Source organism: Aphelocoma coerulescens, chromosome 11, assembly GCF_041296385.1.
Source record: "Aphelocoma coerulescens isolate FSJ_1873_10779 chromosome 11, UR_Acoe_1.0, whole genome shotgun sequence".
In the NCBI taxonomy this organism is placed as follows: Eukaryota; Metazoa; Chordata; class Aves; order Passeriformes; family Corvidae; genus Aphelocoma; species Aphelocoma coerulescens.
Genome location: NC_091025.1, coordinates 8,773,904 through 8,794,433, shown reverse-complemented (window position 1 = coordinate 8,794,433; position 20,530 = coordinate 8,773,904). Strand labels below are relative to the sequence as shown.

Below are 20,530 nucleotides of genomic sequence, written 5' to 3'. Positions count from 1 at the left end.
AAAATCCACATTTTCCCCAGCGCAGACCCTTTTATTAAAGGCTCCTTCCAGACAGCGGCTGAACACAGCGAAGGAGAAGGGTCAGTTAGCTAAGTGACCACTGGATGTCACCACTGCTTTAGCCACGGACATCAAGGCAGCCTTGCATCTAAACAAAATATGTCAGCAGGGACTACCAAGGAGTCAAATAAACTTACAGCACCTTGTTTTCACTACACAGAAGTTTATTATGAAAGTTAAACATACAACACAAAAAGTAGCAAAAGCAATCCTGTAGCTTAAGGCAACTCTTACAGGAGATGAATTCAAGAAAGATGATGCAACTTCAGTTTAAATAGAAATTATGAAAAATATCAAATTGCATCAATAACTTAAAATGCACTTTAAAAAGTCTGCACTAACCAGCAGAGGGTAAGGGCTGTGATCTTAATGCCAGCATTAAGATATGGAAAGCAGCAGAATGCTAAATGATGATAGGGAAAGTTCAGTATTTACACAGAGATAGCAACATTAATATCTGATAGCGTCATTTCCTGTGTACTTATGGTTTAAAACCACTGTCTGAAACGTTAGGAAAACATTTTAAAATAAATCTTCAGGCTATTCCATCAAAAATACACAGATGGCAGAGAAGATCCAAGGCTAGGGATGCGTGCGGATGCATGCGTGTGTCCCTTAAATAACTCTTTGCAGAAACACTTTAGAAAAATTATTTCTTTGGGGGAAGAAGAGCAAGAAGAATATGTGGCCACAGAGTGAAAAAGATTATCTTTCAGGTGAATCACATTTAAATTGAAGTATCAAAATATTTCTATTTGATGACATTCTCACAGTTTACAGTTAATGACATTTTTAAGTGAATGTTAAATATTCATATTATTAACATACAAAGATTCTCCTTCACATTGACATCTGCTTACATTTTTGCAAGACCTCTTTTGCATCAATTGTTTTGCCATTAATGAGGAATGTATAATTGTCTTAATTATAGAATTTAATGAAGACTTAACCGTTCTAACCATATAGAGTTTCTACCTTTCAAATAATTCTTAAAATACTGAATTCAGATCCCATATTTTAAAAAGGTATTTAAGTGACATTTTAATCAATCAGGCTGTACAGGAAGCACCACATTTTAACAAAGCCAAATGACATCACATTTCCAATCGATTTTCTTCAAATATTGGATGCAATGAAAACTTTGGAGCAAGTCCATTCACCATCACCCCAAATAAAACAAGATTAATTCATACATTAATTCATCCCAAATCTTACCCTGTTAGAAAATGCAATATATACTGCAACATAGTCTTAATTTGCATAAGATTTAATAGAAGGGGCCTATGTGCAGTACAAGACTCCTGCACACAAGCGCATCTCAGCTTTTCACCATTCAGCACAACTTTACAAAAAGCCTAAGATAAAAAATATACTTAAAGCAGTTATCTTAAACATGATTTAATATATATCATCTTGGCAGCTGATCACTTTTGTTCCCAGTTTAAACGCTGTTGAATCTGATTGTGGAGTTGCAGTATCCCTTTGAAGAACTAGTTAAAAAAAAATCCCTGAATAAAACAGAAGCCAGCCTGCGACTTCCTCTGAGTTTCAGTAAAGCACTATATACAGGGTATAACAGCCACCAAACTCACTTGGTACAGAATAAAATCTAAGACAGATAATGGGGCAGAATGGATTAATGCATGAAAATATACATTTTAAGATTTTTATCATTTAAAAAGTGGAACCAATGAATTGTTAGCAGTTAAAAGAATACTGCAACTGTAACATTTACAAACCCACAAAGTTTGAAAACTGACTCCAACAGCTCTGATTCACTGGGTTTAGCTTGGAAATAATGCAAAATAATGTCAGCAGTTTTAAGAAGGTCTTGCAAATTTAGAAAAAAGAAAACGGAAAGAAAGGTAAGAATGCATATCTAAAATAAAGCAGGAGCAACATAAGGACAATCAAAATTCCAAAAGCCCATATTAAAAAAAAATTAAGCTTGGAATGCATTGGCTTCCAGCAGTTTACAAAAAAAAAACAAAAACAAAAACAAAAACAAAACAAAGTTGTTCTAAATCTGTAATATCTTGACCTCTTTTTAAGTGACAATTTTTATTACAGTTGAGAAAAATGGTTTTATAGCTGCGTAAGTTTCCATTTCACTAAAATAGTGCCAACAAAAATAAGTTTGCATAGAAAAACAAAATTTCAAATTGCCACTGGCTACATGCTTAAAATGGGAAATGCAGGTATTGTAACATAAACATAGTGCAAACCATGGCAGTTCGTGGTGACTTCGACTGCCCCAGGTCAGGAAACAGACCATAATATACCCAGTTATCACAGTTTCTGGTCTTTTATTCAATCCTTTGCCAAGTAGAAGCAATGCATGTGTGCAGACCCGTGGGATGCCTGCTGCTGCTGATTAACGTAGTTTGAGATCATCGCCGCTCCCCAGGTTAGATCCAGGACTAGGGTCTTGCTGTCTTCTTGCCTGCATTAACAAACACACACTGAGGATAAGCAACCAGGAAATTATCAGTTATTTCATTCAGTATGTTAACACAACTAAGACCATAACCAATTTAAGGCAGAAACTTTACAACTCAAGCAGTAAGCAAAGCATTAATTTTTAACATCAAAATCATTCTTTTGCCCTTGATTCAGTTCATTCCCCGTAGCAACTGAGCTCTCAGAGGAGGGCTGTGGGCCTGGCAGCCGAGCACTGCCCTGTCCCTGAGGGGCTCAGAGTCTGCTGTGCCTTCCCACCCAGCCTGGAGCTCCCAGCAGGGACTGTGCTCGTGCCCACACACGTGCACACTCACAGTGCCAGGTTCTAAACATGGCTTTAGCAATCAGCAGGGGACTCCCACAATAGTTAGGTAACAATTTTGTGTCTTTACTTCCAAAAATAATGTTCTTTCCTTTGAAATTCCTTTCTGTTAGCCTTTTCTGTCAATTTTAGGGAGAAAGGCTACAATAGAAGATAGAGTACATCAGATAATTTCCAAATAATTTTATGAGGGAAAAATTTACTTTAGCTTCTAGAATCAAGAGACTTATAGTAACACATGAGCACAATTTAATCTATAGATGGACACACATTTTAACACCTCGTAAAAGTGGGGGTTTTAACTACTTTCTTCTTTGGTGCACCTCCAAAGTTAACAAACTGAGAAAACTCTGTGACATGTGATTGCATCCCTGTATTAAAGCAAAAGTAATGTTTTTCTTTAAATAAATGATTCTATTAAACAGTTTGAGTTAATGACATTGTAAAGAGGGAATTAAGTATGGTCAGTCACACCAAAAGACATGGCTATCTACTTTACCTGTACACAGGTACAGCACACACAAATGCTGCATTTAAGTACTTAAAAACATAGATTTCCTTAACATTTTAAAGCCATACTTCAACTCTGAGAACATCTAATGCATGCTAGCTGGTTTTTAAGACATCTTAGTACCAGGACTTTTATTTAAGGTTTACAGACTGAACAGCTGGCACCATGGCCCGTAACTGCCACATGACCCAAACAGTCTCAGGCCACATTCTCAGCTGGTGGAAGGTATCATGACAGAGGCTTTATTCCATGTGGCTCCATCAGCTTCACCAGCTGCAATAACCTGCCACATTCAGGGCTTAAAAAAATGCAAAGCCAATGACAACTTCCCTGCTCTGAAAGATGTTTCCTATGTTGTTGAAAGACTGGGGAATAGCCTTAATGCAGGCATTGTGCCACTGAAATAACCCTTCAAGCAATTACCGTGTTTGCACCATCACACCGAACAACACAAGTACTTCAACAGGACTGTGACTAACAGGGGCACAAGTGCTGCTCTTGGGTGTTCCCTGGGCTCTTCTGAGTCACACTTACTGAAAGAGAGGAAGCTTTCCCACCAGCACAGCAGCTGCCCCAGCTCATGGTGTGCTGCTGCTGCTGTGCTCCCATTCCAAAGGGTGAGCAAGCAGAGCCTGCTTACTCTCAGACCCTCTGCCATGCACTACTGGCACCACTTTTTCCAATTTAGACTTTTCTTTCTTTGTTCACTTCCTCCTCCCTTATCTACTGTTCTTCTTGTCTGCCTAATTGTAGGCTCCCAGTGCACTAGGCTGGCTGCACCCACAGAACTGCTGCTTCCTTCTCCTATTTAAAAGCCAATTTAAAGTTACATTTTCCTTTCATGTGCAACAGTCCCTTTCTGATGCACATGGAGTTTATTCAATAAATCCCTCTAGTAATCAGCACGTTTCCAGAGGAGACAAGTCCCTCCTGCACTCTCCTTAGTGGTCACATTGCCACAATTGCTTTGGAAACACCTCCACTAACTTAAATATCACAATTGCTACCTACCACATTTATGTATTCAGTGTTGGTTGCACTTTAGATAATTAGGAGTGAGCCAATCTTTTTGCTCTGTTTTATCTGCACTACTTGTACTCTGAAGGAGCAATCTGCTTCTCCTGCTTGCAGAAGAAATCTGAAGGTGACAATCAACATCACTGCTGGTGCACAAACCCACAGATTTCTCAGTAATCGTTCTGAGGAATCACATTAAAGCAAACTGCTCCAATCACATACAGCACTGATGATTGTAAGTGTTTAAGGGCATATTCCTTCAGGCCCTTGAAACAACTTCTGCAAACTGTCCTCTTTGTAGAGATACAAAGATTTAAAAGATGGCATTTAATTAAGCTTTTTACATTATTTCCAAAAGCCAAATCATTCAGCTTTGACTATCAAAATCACTGAGGGAAAGCCCACACTTCCTTTCTCCTTCAACAGAAATGTAAACTCTGCTGTAAAGATTTTTCTTAATATGAAAGGGTTGTTCATCAAGTCTAAATAGATACTTTCAGGCTAATTTAAGAGTTGTACCAAGATTAACAAAACAGCACCAGTTCTACTTTGCATACCCTTCTATTGAACAGCCTGTAACGAGATTTTTTCTGGTTTTCCTGCTGCCTCTTTCTTCTAAAAGGAAACAAAGACATGCACTGTCTTTATGAATTACCAAAATCTTACTTCTACCAATTTTGCACTCAATAAACATTTTTACACCTAACTAGAAAAGACTAGCAAGTTAATTGCTGCTACACTACTGCTCTAGAAACAACAGTGTTTCTTCTTCAGAAAACAAATCATATGCACAGCAATTTTATTGTCAAATTTCAGTGAAGGCTCCAAGATATGAGCATATGGTTGCATTTATGCTTTGCTTAAAGTGGCCTTTTCTTTCAAAGCATATGAAAGAATTTGCATGATTCATGACCTCATTGCTACTTGTAGAGTTTGCAGAAGCCACTAGTGAACAACTACCAGATTTGCCCTTTCAAGTGATATGCAAAAGGCATGACAAATGACCCTCAAATGTACCAAAAGCAGTCATTACAATATCTTACAACAGTGCATGTGGATAAAGGTGTAATTTTGCAATTCAGTAAGTGGGGATTTACACAAGCAACTGCAAGATGTTGGAATGACAGCTCTGACTCAGGCACCCTTCTTTCCTTGTGCTACTACTGTGCAAAAAGACAAGCGTGTGAAGCAGGCGTGTTCTATCAGTCACAACCATCCCGCCAGGGCACAACGTGCACAGTATACAACAACTACAACTGTGCTTCACATGCTGAAAGAAAAATACAAAAAATAAAAGATGCTTGGTAAAGACTAGAAAAATCACCTTGTACAAAGACAGGAGCACTGTGGAGCAAACAAGCATTGGATGATTTTTTTGTCCACTGACAATTGGCAAAATACAACTTCCATAAGAAATGCCACAAGAGCCTTAACACTCCCTTGTAGGAGGAGTGTGACTATCAGTAGGGTATTATCTGCTAGTTCTTCTCAGTCTATTACAGGAAGCTAAAACTTCCCTTTTATAGATGTAAAACAGACTTCTGGAAAACCAATTTCCAGACTTCTCTCAATTGGGGGTTCTATACTCCCTAGCATAGCTAATCAATCCTCTAAATTGCAGTTTTTGCTGTAATTTTTGAAATGCATACCTTTTGCTGCAATGCAAAAGCACCGACATTACTCTCAGTGAATAATGGGCTCAGCTTCTCAAGGATTAAGGAGACTTGCTTCAATTAAGAAAGATGCATCTATCTTTGCCATTGGTAAATGGAATACACTGCTATGAGTCATGCTTAATAAGCCATGAGAAAACAGCAGTTATTCATCTTTTCTCTGTGTATTTCATTTTTTCAGTCAAACGTTGATTTCAAGTCTGAAGGAACATTACTTCACATGTTCTTCATCTGCTATTTAGTGAAAGGATAACAAATACTTGTTTGTGAGAAACTTGTAATCAGTACACAGATCCCACCAGAATTGCAATTTTCCTAAAAATGAATGCATTTTAACCAACATTGCCAGTATTCTTCCAAGTATCCCGGAACAGAAGAGTTAACACGATGGACACATCAGGAGTTTCAACACCCAAAAATACTTTGCACTCAGCTTTCAGCACATGAAGCCATGCAAATCTTCTGCAACACAGAAGGAATTATAACTGGCCACAAGCCATTGAAAACCTCTAACCCTGGAGAGGGTGTGATGACCAACTGAAAGAATTGCAGGAACATATTTGGCAAAAAACCATTTAAAAGCCTCCTATCACATGCTACTCTAGATTTATTCATGCTGAACTCATAATGCTGGTACCATGGGGGTAATGACACATTGACAAAAAAGAGAAGAGTTACTAACAAAAACATTTTGACTTGAGAGTAAACAAACACAGTAAGTGTGCCCTGCAGGACCTCTTACACCTATGCTCTCTTCAACACTAATGTCTGAGCTTTTCCCAAGCCTAAATACAGGCTAACTGGTATGGACTGAAAGTCCTATCAAGAGTATGATGCAGTAATAACTGTATTACATTATTTTTCTTTTCAATAAACTAGATAGCTTGAAATCATTAAATCAGTAACTTTTATCATTAACTTTTCTGAACAAGAACCACATTGGAGCCTTTAACATCTGTTATTGGGGCACAAAGGAAAAACAAATCAGCAATAAAGAAGGTGGCATGTAAGCAGTTCTTCCAGCAGCCAAGATAGTCAGAACCCCTCCTCCTCCTCCAGCTACTCAATCCTGCCTCATGCTGCAGCCTATTGTGCTTCCAACTGTGCCAACAAAACTCCTCAAACTGACTTTGAGAGAGCATCTCTAACTACCCCCTTCCTGTGCGTGTTCTGAGGCCTCAGGCATACCTAAGGAAACCAATTCCTCTTACCACATGAGCTCATCGGGAAAAGATAATGCAGTTCCACCGTGTGGTTTACATGATAGCTCTGAGAAAGCAGAACTGAGAAAGTTGGAAGCAAATTTAGTAAGTATGGACAGGGCTGCCATGAAGATGGCCCTTCCTTTCAATGAATCATTTTAAAAAAGCAGCAGGGAATATTTGGACCTCTGAATACCCGGCAGTGAAATGACAAGTATAACCATATCCACTGCATATACAACTTGGGACAATGGTGAAGAGGAGGGAAGGAAGAGGGAGATAATTTGAAGAAGGGCTGTCACAAAAAGAATAGCCAAAATAAAGTCTCTTCATGGACAACTCCACTGCAATTCTTTAATTGGATTCTGGCAGCTCTGTCCTGTTGAAACAGACAGAGCAGATGCATTATGTGCCTTGGCATCTGCCATCTATAATTTACTAAGTAAGTGAAAAATCAGGCTGTGCTATGAAAAACTAAACAGTGAACATTTGGATTCTCTTAGGACTGTCAACCTCCTGAAAGGGGATTAAAAAAAACCCAACAAAACAAAACAACCAACCAAACCTGAGAATACTTTGCAGATACTTTTCTAAAAAGTACACAACCACAGGAAAAAAACCACCAAAATGAAAAAACCCTGAAATAAAGAGAGCAATACTCAGAAAAAATGACCAGTTACAATCAAGCACACCTTCCCTTAGTCCTGTTATCTGAGGCAGACCCACAGCAAGAAAAGCAATGAACTGAAAACTCAAGTTGCTGGTTAATAACAGCCTCTCACATACACATTTGACATGGTTCAAAATGCTGGCCCTGCCTCCTGTCACCTTATTCAATAGAAGAGCAGGAGAAACTCAGCCTTCTCAGAATTAGAATCAGGAAAACTGAGGCCCTACAGCATAATGAGAATGTCAACTTATATATAATAGAACTTCTTTGGTCACAGCTTGATGAAACAGCCCATGTGCTTTCTGGTCTCTGGGGGCCTTGCACAGAGACTCTCAATCTTCACTTCTCAGAACGTCAGCCACAGCAGCACCACTACATACTGCATCTATGAGCCACTGGCAGACAGAGGGGATATGATCTTTACCACATTCCTAGCAGGCATAGCTATCAGCATTAGACTTCATGGCCTGGATCCAGTCTCTGGAGTTGCTTTGTTTGCTGCCCATAACATCCATTTTGCTATCAGCTCTCCTTTTCACTGAACCTGGGAAGAAGTAGCCTTGATCTTTCTTAATTATAATGTCAAGCACCACTCAAATTATGCAAATAATGGAAAACAGTCTCTCAAACTTGGCAAGAGATCTGGCTGTTAGACAGAAGTAACTGTATAACTATTAATGCCATAAATTCTATACCCAATGCTCTTTTTTATTCCTACTTCCATTCTGACTGTCTTTCAAGCTCACTGAAAGTCAAAATAAAAAATTTTCCTGACAAAGGCCATTGATAAGAGCGACTTAGCACCTGCCTCCATCAGGACTTCAATTTCAAACTCCTATCTACTTCCTAGAAACACTGTTCCACTGAAAATACACATGAAATGTGTCACTTCAGAGCCTGCTCTCCCATGGGCTGCAAGAGAGCTCCAGAGCATGACCAGGCCAAGCAGCACATCTGCTTCCTGGCCCCCATGCACCCCCTCACCTGAAATCTTTGCAATGGTTGCATCTTTGTTTAAAAGCAATTATGAAGGTAATGATTCTGCTGCCCCAAACTGGTAACTGGATCAAGGTCACTGCAAGCCAAGGAAGGAAAAAGCACAGCAAAAATAGGTAGCTCTGAAGAGCTTTGAGTAGAGACTGAAATTTTTACTTTCATATTAAAACTTATTTTCCAAGGGAAAAGAAGCTTGAAGTGCTCCTTTTTAGAAAGTATTGTTTGAAGGCTGGTCTAAAGGTTATAAATTTATAATTAATATTGATTGCCTCCAGACAGTATTCCTCTGTTGCTCAGCCCCTTTCTAACCTTCATTGACTGAAAGAAGACGCTTATATTACAGTATTCCCTGATTTGCAAGATTGATCTTCTCCATCCTACAGTCAGCATTGATTCTGTACAGCACAAATTTTTTTTCTGATCTATGCATTCCGTAGCACTTTTGCACAGCCACCAACTATTTAAGTTCTTGTGAAGCAAACCAGTCATAACTTAACTGGCCTACTTGTACTGCAGAACCTTTTGAGGCAATACACTCCCACTCTAATGCCTCTAAGTTATGTTGTATCCATCCTGCATCTAAACAAATTATTTATGGTCATACACAAGCATATATCAAGACTACACTACCCACTGCACATGAAAAATTAACGGCGTGGGTTTCTTTCATATCCAAAAAGCTGTGTTAAAGGTTATACAATTTTTCTATCATTGTCAGTTTGGAGAGTACATACAATAAGCACTAATCAAATTAATTTCAGATTAATAAGAAAAAAAACACTTAAAATCAGAGAGTCTGATGAGAAAAAAAAAAATTTAAAAACCCAAGCCAAAATTAAAAACAAAAAAGCTCCCAAATACTTACTGTAATACTATACTTTCTTCTGAAGCCAGTTATATTTGAGAAAATATAATTAGTTAGACCATTTATTTACTCTAGGAGTTTCATCTTAGAGAAAATTAAGAAAAGGAGAATAATTTCACTGTCTAGAACCTTGGGAAGAACATGAAAGTCAGTCCTACTACTTCATTTTCTTTCAACTGTAAACTGTTTACATTTCTGTAACAAAATCCTGTTTGTTTTTTAAGAGTTCCCAACTTCAGCACAATTAAATGAAACATATCTTGCCCCTTTTAACTGGTAATTCCCAACAAACAACAAGAATATGTAAAAACCTAGGGCAGGACACAGTATTTAAAATGTAGGCAAATTTTGACTCCAGCACTTTTTAAAGGGTGGGGTTGGCGGGGGTTTTTGGTGCTTTGTATTGAGAGGGATTGCTTCTGGAAGAAACAAAAGTTCCAAAACAGGGTTTTTTTTCAGCAAAATTAAGGTTTTTAAAATGGGAATTTCATGCAGTTTCCCAAAATGGCTCTGCTTAGCCATTAATGTAATTTATATTTAGCACAAGACCACAAACAGACAGATTGCTAGACTAGACTGTTTTAGGGAGAGCAAACCACTCTGTCTCTTTACTCATAGTGTTGCTAAAATAAAGAGCATGGCAGTAACATAGGAAATGAACACAAAGTAGAAAAACATGACATTTCAAAAATACTGGTTGAAGAAATTACATTGGAAGACTGAGAACAGATCCAAGCCACCCCCAAGTAAAGCCATTGGGACATCCTTAGCCAAGCTCCAGACAAACACAGCCGGACAAACTGTGCACTGAAACAGATCACTGCAAGCCTGAAATTACAGTTCATCTGTACAAAACAAACCTTCACAAAATACCCCCACCTGCACATAGCAACACACCAGAGGGCCTCTTCTCTTTACCCAGCCCTTGAAAATCCACCGCTTTGTGCCATCTGCTCCAGCAAAGAGCTGGCAGGAGGCACCTGCTTGCGGCTTTTCTGCACTGAACACGGGCCATTACTTCCAGTAGATGCTAATTTCACCAACTAGGGGCTGTTTAAATCTCTCCAAGCCGTTCTGGACAGTGTAACACATTTTTGCATCATGCTACTATGCCAGAAGACTGAAAAACAAGCAAAGTTTTTACTGGAAATTCACATCTAGGCAGCAACTTCACAGTCATTTCTGCAGAACGCTTTTTATCCTGACACTGAACTCTGGTCATTCATAGTGAAACCACACCAGAGACACTTGTACTGACTTAACCATGACACAAGGAGATAAAGATAGTGAAAATTAAACATCTGCCTCACCAAAACCCCTTTAATCTCCTCACTCTTCTAGTTTGGCGAAGGGGAACGAGTAAATACTTCAAGTTCATACACCTCATTTTTTTTTTTAATAATAATCTTTCACTGGGGATAAGGTCTTTCTTCATGTGTATTATAAAACATTCACTGTCTCAGCATTCCAACATTTTCATAAAAGTAAAAGCCATGGAATACATTATTAATTTTGAAGGTACTGTGAACACTCACTGACTTCAAAAGCATCTTTGAAACAAAAGAATCCTGGACAGTGGGGCTGGATTTGAGGTATCTGATGTAACCGAGCTACACAAGTTGATATAAAAACTCAAAAGCGTCTTGTATTCAAAACAAACTATGTCAAAAATGTAACAGAATTCAGTTCAACTCAGAGGTGCTTAAAAACTTCAATGAAAATTCCTAAATCCACTCACACCCTATTTACATCAGAGGAGTGCTGTAATTGCACAAAAACACAATCTTTGAAAATTCAAGCACAACCAACCTCAGATGCCCTCAGATGCAAAGAATATGCTCATTAAAATAAAGATTTGGTGTACTAAAGTAGAATTGAAGGGATTCTATATGATGAAAAGACAGCAAACAAACCTGACAACACCCTGAAGGGGGTTTTTTGCGCTTTTTTTGTTGGAGATTTAATTGCTATGGGGTTTTTTACTTAAAAATGAAAATCAGTAAAGTGATAATTTCTAAATTGTTACTGCACTCACCGTTTTTTTCCCCTTGCAAGGTGCCACCATTCTAAAATCCAACTGCCACACACAAGCCACTTTAACATGTTGTTTTCAGCGACTTATCACTGATCACTCCTATGTGAGGAGTTTTAAGTCTACAGACTTTATTTTAAGTCTACAGAAAAACTTAGAATAGGGAATCTTTTTTACCCAGAAAGCTGTCTAAATAAAGAATTGAATCTGATCATTTTCATATGCTGCCAGGCTTTGGATGGATAAATATTTCCAAAGAGCTGGCGCCTCTGTTTTGGGTAGGAGTGGGTGGAATATTGCAGGATTCCCCTTCCCTCCCCCACTGAAGCAGAATCTGGTCCCTATTAAAGGCATTTCAGCTGTAATTCTACTGTCAGAAAAATCCTGATTTTCTACAGTGTTGCAATTCTTAAAACCATCATTAACACTGATGAGATCCTGTTCCACATCTGCCAATTCTGAGTTTTACTGTCCGTGCCAAGCGTGGCAGAAAAGAAAAATCTAAAGCTCTAGTCATGATAAAAGCTGTATAGAAATCATATTAAAAAGACCATGAGGAAAGTATCTTTAATTTGTGTGTAGCATAAGATACATAAAAATTCACTCAGCACACTTAGAACTGGCCTTTTCTATAAAAAAGCCTTCAAGTACCATCTCTGTAGTGAAACCAAAGATGCTGTTGGCCCTATTGAAATTACAGAAACAGAACACAAAGCAGCCTGGATTAAGGTTTCTGCAGCTGTCAGCAAAGCAATCATCAGAAGGGTGCCACTGACAAACTGTATTTCCAAGCTGACTGAGCATGTCAGCATCAAAAAATTCAATACAGGCCACAAATACAACAAACACGGGAATGCACTTTCATGCATCACTTTCTATTGAGAACTTGCTACAATGATCACGAATACCAAATGCTTACTGATTAAAGTTCATTTGATTCTGCCCAAATGCTGCGTTAGATTGAAAGTAAGGGTAACAATGAATGATTTGGAAACCTGATTCCTCTTTAGGAATGCATTTTAAGTCTATTTCTGCTCTCTCCCATCTCATCCCAAAAGATCCTAATTTTTAAACAGTCCTAAGATCAAGAATATAAAAGCTTGTCTGTAAACATTCCAGATATATGTTCAGGACATCTTATCCCAAGCACAGGAATGAAAACTGAAATGTAAAAACCAATTATAGACCTACGAGTACTGGAGGAAAAAATCTCTTGGTTAGACATATTAAACATACACAGTAAAATAAATAGGAAAGTATGCAAAACAATGTATTGCAATTATTAAAGACTTGTATTTGTCATCACAAATTGAAATAACTTTTGATAATACTTTTCATTCTGCTTAAACATATTTCAAGTCAGTAATTTTTCCTTTTCTTCCTTTCTGTGGGTGATCTACATCAATGCTTTAGACCTGGGACAACAACTATTGCTGTTTCAAGAGAAAATGGGTACTAGCAGCTAATAAGGACATCACGTAACAGCAACTGCCTTCTGCCTTATTAAAAGCAAGAGTCTTTTCAGAAGTTATTGAATCCAGCTCCTGCAGACAGCCAAGGATGTTGCTTTTTGTGTCTCAGTGTCACAAGTTTTGATGTCTGTCACAAAGCTCCAGATGCTCAATATTACCTCAATCTCACTGTTAATTGAAAGAGTGTTTTTGCACAGCCTAGCTGCAAGTAAGTGTGTTCTACACTTGGTGGAAAAATTAAGTCTCTTAGAGCACCAAAAGTTATTTCAGGAAGCCTTGTTCTTTTTTAACCTTCAGCATGCACACAGCTTCTCTGTAATGAGAGGAGTGGGGATGACAGGCACAGTGTAAGAAGAATAAAACAAGAAAAGTTTTAAGTACATTGAAGTCAAACACATAAGGCTGTACCTAAAGTTCCTACTGGCTTGTTAAAACTAAAGAAGGCTGGCACATGTCTTCATTAACAGCTTAAAGCTAATTCTACCTTCCTTCTGAACTGAATTTACAAGTAGATTCTAGCTATGCTGTGACAGAATTATTCAGGTAATCCAGCTGTTGCTCCAAGAATCCAGTGGTAGCAAGGCCTCCAAGGCAAGGATTTTACCTTTGTTACAGCTGACATATGACCTGGCTGCAGCAGCATTTGCAAGGAGACATACTCCAGCCACTTCAAAGTGAGAGATATTATCCTCTGGGCCTATCTGCTCCCTCTCATTCTCATGCTCAGTGTCTTCCAATTGTCGTTGGAAGGGAAGAAAGTCTGTCTGATCATCCCAATTATCAGAAAGAATGCCAAAAGAAAAGTAGCTTAGCAATAACAATAATCAAATTTTCTAAGAACCGTAGAACCAGCAGACTGATCATATTTGATTATACTTAAGTCAGGCTGTACTGCTGAAGCAGGAAGTAAGAAACAGCATTAGTAAGGGAAAGAAATTCAAAGCGTTTCTGTGTTCTCTCTATTCTCTCCTGACCTGCAGCCTGCCTTAACTTGCCAACTCCCCTTATGTATTATTACTCGTCCTCTTACAGCTCTTGTCTTTCTGACATCTCAGAGCAGATGGTTTCCATTCCCTTTCCTGGCTCTTCTTTTCTCAATCCCAGTAATTTCTGCTTTCATCAAGAAAGAACAAGATTCAAGACTGTGGGGCCCTGAAGAAGCAAAGAACAAGACAGGGAAACTAAACCAGTGAAAAGAAGGAGTGAGACTTCCCACCAGTAAGAAAACGGTGAGAAGACAATAAAACTAGCCTGTACAAGAAAGCAGACTGTGGCATCTGATTAAATTGGCTGGTAATTTTTCCCTCAACACGGGATAACAAGCTCCAAAATTGTGCCCCCGCAGCTCCCAAAGCCTTTCCTGTGTTCATGAGAAATGCACGAGGCAAAAGATTCCTCTGCTATTAAAGTATCATTTCAGAGAGAAATGGTAACTCTGTGAATAAATATGTCTTTACAGCTTAAGAACTTGCAGAAAAGACCATCTACAGAAAGGAAGAAAATACAGGATCAGAGAATTCTTATCGAAACTTAAAAAACTTGAAATCTGTTTTAAAAGAGTAAAAAACAATGCATTTTGCAATTTTTATATAACAGCACTGAACAAACAAAAAATACACAATATTGTACAAACAGACAAATAAACGGAAACAATCTAAAGTTTTGGGAAAGTACTAACCAGTTACTGACAGCAGCTGTGAAACCCTCACCTCCATTTCCTCCCGATGAGACCTGTCTCTATCCTCGAATTCACGAGTTCTTCGTCGAGCCTCTTCAAAGGCTTGTTGTGCCAATGCATCCTCCTGCTACCAAAGCAGATGACACAGAGTGACACAGAAGGTGACCCTCACTTCCACCAAATCACATTTCTTTTGAATATTAAGTATCCCTTGGCAGCAAAGTCAAGTATGTCCTGCAGAAACTGCTAGAACACAGACGAGTTCCAGCAAATGTCAATACAGGTTAATGAAATATTACTCACCTTCACTACAGCAGTAGAGATAACCAAAGCTGGAATGCAGCTACTACTAAAATACATTTTCAAAGGAGAGCTGCTGTTCCAAAGTTTAAATGCTTTTTTTTTTTTTTTTTTAAGGCTAGGAATTCTCAGAAGTTATATGTAAAAGGCAATATATTTTATTCTCCTTATGAAAGTCGTTTTGAAGACAGTATTCACAGGTATAGCTAGACAGAGTCCACTAGCATCACTATACAAACAATGATAATTTAATTCTCTGGCATTTAAAAGAAAGCATTATCAAAGTTACAAACCAAATAAATCCTTCATTTTATCAAAAGCTGCTGCAGGTGCATCAGTATGAACACTCTTAATTCTTGTGTATCATTTATATCATTTAAATTTAGATGCCTAGGAAAGTGCAAAGCAGAAATTATTCCTCCACCAATTTGCATACATTCCCATACAATGGAGGAGAAACCTGCAGGTTTTCAACAGCCCTTTTGCTTATTTGCAACAATGGCTTATGCACAGGAACAGATTTAATAAACTAACACTCAAAAAAAAAAAACCACCTTCAAACTGTATTTTCTACTAGAAAATGTTTTAAATTAATAGTCTTTTAACACATTTTCTGTTCCCCATCAGAATTTTAAAATTTTCAGAATGGAAGAGTCATGTCTGAAGAGGTTCCACAATCCAGGAAGGGATCAACTGTATTGGTTCTCCCTCCTTCTAGCTCTTCAACTATAACTACTACTAACTCTGCTTACAATTCCCACATACATGCAAATGTTATTTTAAAGCTGATAATTTTAAAAAAGCTGACCTTGACTGTTAGAGGACATAAACACATGGAGAGAACAACTAAGTTTTAATATACCTGGGGACTAAGTGCATAAATTTTTCAATTTAAGATAAAGCATCCCCAGCCTGAGAAAATGTTAAATTGCCTTTTTTGCCGAGGGCACAATCGTGGGCCCTGGAGCTGCTCTGTGAAATGATGTGAAGGGGCTCCCTCGTGGCCCAAGGCAGGGAAATACAAACAGCTGCCAATCCCAGACTCTGCCTTTTGCCATCGCTTTCTGGGGACCTGTATGCAATGTTTAAAGCTGCCAACAAGAAAATATTTTACCACCATTTATTATTTTTAAGAGCAGAATTCAGCCCTTTACAGCCATTTTAATGTTCATACAAGGCATAGAAGCCAGGGTCAGAGAGCGGAAAGTAAGTTTGTTCTTAATAATGCAGAAGGTTAAAGAGAAAACAGATAAGCTTGTTTCCCAGATGACTCCAGAAAAGCTGCCTTAGTTCTAGTTTACAAAAGATATGTATGTCTTTATTACTTTTTTTTAAGAAACAAGCTTAAATAGAAGCATATTCTTTTTTATCAAAGGTTTTTGCGTTTTACCATCATTTAAAGTGGTCACAAAATAAAAGGCTGACTTACAGCCTCAGGCAGAATATTTTAAAGAAACAGTCATAACCAAAAGAAACTAAATTAGAAATTTATGGGAAAAAAATCAGTATGTTGACACCCAGCATGAAGACTTGTTTACAGCTGAAACACTGGTTTGCTCATGTCTGAGAAAGGGGATAAAAGATCAGAACTTTTTTTTCAGTAAAACAAAATTCTGCTCTGTTCTTGGTGATACTTTGTAACAAATCAACCAACAACTCAATCTTATACAACAGGAATTTAACAAATTTTATTTTAAATGTCACTCAATTCTAGTAATTACAGTCCAGCAAATTCAGCTGTATGAGACCAAATTTATACATCTTACTTTTATTCTATAAAAATGTTCCTAGTATGAAGGAAAACATGATCTCTGTCAACATGAAAACAGAACAAAAACAAACCTCCCAGTCCAGAAAATAAATTTAAAAAAAAAATTTAAAAAGAGAAGCTTACAAACACCCACACTTATACATGAATCCTCACAGCAGCCCAGTAGGAAAAGACTTGGTGAGATGGCAAGATACCCTACTATGGAAGGGGTGCAAAAGTACTGAAGACAGAAACAGTCTCTTAAGGACACTCAAATATCAAATCCAAGGAAATTTCAGCCCCAAAGGGGGAAGATATTTAAGCACGTATGTACAGCTTTGTGTGTGCTGGTCCATCAAAGTCGGAGCAAGCAGTGGAATCAAGGCTTTCAGTAACAAAGACTGCTTAGTAGCAAGGCAGGGATAGGCTGTGGATTAAGTAGAAAAACCAGTAGCTTAACAGGTACAATTAAAATACTTCAATGTTAGCATATTTGCATTCTCTTCCTAAAATATTTGGTTACCTGGTGAAGGGTAGTATATTTTCCAAAGTATGACAGCAAACAAAAATTTTATCTGATCCCAGCATTAGTACAAATCGGTAAGAGACAGGAAAATGCAAGAGCACTATATTTGCATAAGACAAGCTTCCAAAAGTGAGGGGGGTGTGAAGAGTGGCTGGAGCTCTTACAAAGGACAGTGGGTACACAGGCAATAGCGTCTGAGGCACTTAAGCCCCCTCTGACATCAGTGTTATTTTGGGATCAAAGTCAGCAGTTCGGTCAACTGCCACTACCAACATTACAACAGTTTTAAACAAGGAAGCAGAGTGACAGATACAGGAAAAAGGAAACTGATGAGTGTAAAAGATTGCCCAAATGTTCACAATACTAACACATATAAGGGTGCAGCTACTCCTGTGTCTGTACAATTCCTTATGACACTGGGTACCCCAAGTACTACTACTGTAGCAAATAGAATGACCAATGATGACCTCACAGTCGCCAACAATCATAAACTATAAACAAGTTATACACCTGCAACTGAGTGCAAACATCTCTGTAGATCCATACAGTGCTATACCTCCAGCTCAGCACCCTGTACTCACAACTCAGGAAAGCACTGACACCTGAGAGCATACACACATCCCCTCACACACAAAAAGGGTAAATCACAACTTCAGTGCACAAACATTTTCTGCAGACAACAGAAGGGAATTGTTAAGTGTTGTTGAGACAGCATATACACACTGGGAAACTAAAATAATCCAAGCACTTGCAAAAACATTTATTGGGAAATTAAGAAGAGAAAAATCAAACCCACAGGTCATCTGACCCCTCTCCTTTTTAGAAGGGTGCCCATTTTCTTCAGACACTCTCCAGTTTTGGAAAGAGTGACACTGTCTCCTCTTGAGGGCATGTTCCCATCAGCCTGCTCTCAGTTCAGAAGTCCTGTGACTTAGCATTATGTATCAAACTTAGTAACTACAGATCAAGAACCTTGGGATTTATCTTGCACATTCCTCAGGGCTCTACACTTGTCCTGGCCGTGTAAGGCAGTACAGCCTGAAGGCCTCCTAATCCATGGAGTCCCCAGCAGTGACTCTGCCGCAGCTGGAACTGAGCTTGCTCAAGTCACTGACACAGTTTTGCAAGTAGTGAATGCACAGCAAAGAGTGGATTTCAAGTAAAAACTTCAGTCTGTGGCTTTTCTCATGGATTGACAAAGGGTGGCAGGACTTTCTTTCTAGGCATCATGATGGAAGTGTGCAGAGCTGTGACTGCTTCAAAGACACTTTGACACAAAGTGTTTCTACTTAATCAAGAACACAGTCACAGTAACATCACCTCATTAATGTGCAAATTAGTTTCTTAAGTTAGGGAGAGGCAAAGCACAACAGAGTGTGTTCTTGGTACTTTGGAGGAATCAAAGGGTTTCTATTTGTTACATAGTGACCAATGGTGGCTGCAGAAGGACTAAAAGGGAAACTCCAAGGAAGTGAGGGCTCAGAATGAGGCAAACAGTGGAAATAGAAAATGCCTCCTTCTTTATATCAGTTCCAGTGCACAACTGCCAGGAGCAAACCCGCAAAGGGAATGTCAAGGTAATTTGGAAAAACAGTTTGTGTGAATGTTAAGTTTTTGCAAAAATCACCCAAATGTATGACACACACGGGGTATAACAAAGACAATCACCACTGTCACACAAACCAGTGTGACAACTATTCACTACAGAAATGAACTGCTGAGTTTGTCACAAAATATAGATTGTAAGTCATAACTCTGGTAACTGATGTTACTACATCCAATTTACTCTCCAATACAGAGGCAGGTGATCTGCACAGAAGCTCACGCAAACCAGGTGCAGCAGCTTTTAATATTAATTAAGTAGATTTGTTACCAAACTACATCTCAAAAGCAAAGACATATCTCTAGTCTGACTAAATTAAAGAAGCCTACAGCTGTGCAAGTGAACCTTTTCTCTGTGATATCCACTTTGAAAGGCATTTCCTTTGTGTTGACTTTGTTCTTGTCCAAAGACTCAGGGGCTGGACAGTAATTTTGCTGGTAGGAAGTAGGTAGATAGGAAGTGAGTTCTCGAAAGATGCCATACCTTAACAGAGCAGAGTCCATCAGTGCCAAAGGACAAATAAAAAATTCTATTCATTCTCACTCATATGTAATAAAACAAAAAGCTACCAAAAAACCCTCAACCACCCTAAAATAAACAGCTAAAATAGACTTTCCAGTTCTATTGCTACAAGTTACAGGCATAGTTTTTAAAATGCTTTATTATTCTGTAGCATAGTAACAGTGCAAAACCACTCAAAATTGTAAATTACAAATGATTCCTGCCCCTAATATTTTGACCTAATGTAGCTAAACTAGTGTTTAGCTACAAACACGTTTCTGAACTTCTGTACTGTGAGTTTTATTTGGAGTTTGTACTCAAAATGAAGGCAAAAACTGTGCTTCCCTCCAGAAGAACAAACAAGTATGTATGGTACAGTAGCCAAGGGCAGACTGTCTTACCTGTGCTCTCTCTTCATCAAATTCCAGGCAGCCCATACCATCCAGTCTCTGTAGATCTATCCAGCCTTTCCAGATTACACAGACACCATTGAGAATCATAGGTGCCTTCAAGTACACCTGGAATAAAAGCAAAACACATGCTATGAATTTGCAAGCTCTTACACATGTGCCTGCACAATGAAAATACTGATCCAGGAAGTTTCTATATGTATTCTTAGAAGAACATCCAAACCAGCTGGTAACATAAGACTCCATTTAACAGCTTCTACTGTTTCCTTTCCAAGAACTCATTTTAATCAAGTGAGTGCTTTAACTTTTGCCTACTGTACTGGATGGAATAAATTTAAGCTGTGTTCTCATTTTATAAACTGGCGTGCACTAGGATTTAGTTAGAATTCTTACTGCTTGCAGTTAAACTAGGGGTCTTTCTAGTCAGCTTATCTTTGTATCACAAAGGAAGTGGCATGCTGCCAGACAGGGAGGATCTTACA

The 20,530-nt window shown here is 38.4% G+C and overlaps 1 protein-coding gene across 2 annotated transcripts in view; it reads right to left on the bottom strand.

Moving 5' to 3' along the window:
* Positions 1-203: 203 nt before the first annotated feature.
* The window catches only part of CBFB (core-binding factor subunit beta), a 39,898-nt gene continuing 19,571 nt past the window's right edge, over positions 204-20,530 (bottom strand). The window contains exons 4-6 of one of the 2 annotated variants that reach the window (XM_069026883.1): positions 20,040-20,156; positions 14,959-15,085; positions 204-2,503 (exon numbers count right to left, since the gene is read on the bottom strand). In XM_069026883.1, coding sequence (XP_068882984.1) covers positions 2,481-2,503; positions 14,959-15,085; positions 20,040-20,156 — 267 coding nt within the window. In that variant the 3' untranslated portion in view covers positions 204-2,480. The remainder of the gene's footprint in view (positions 2,504-14,958; positions 15,086-20,039; positions 20,157-20,530) is intronic. The other variant, XM_069026882.1, reaches the window with a different exon arrangement.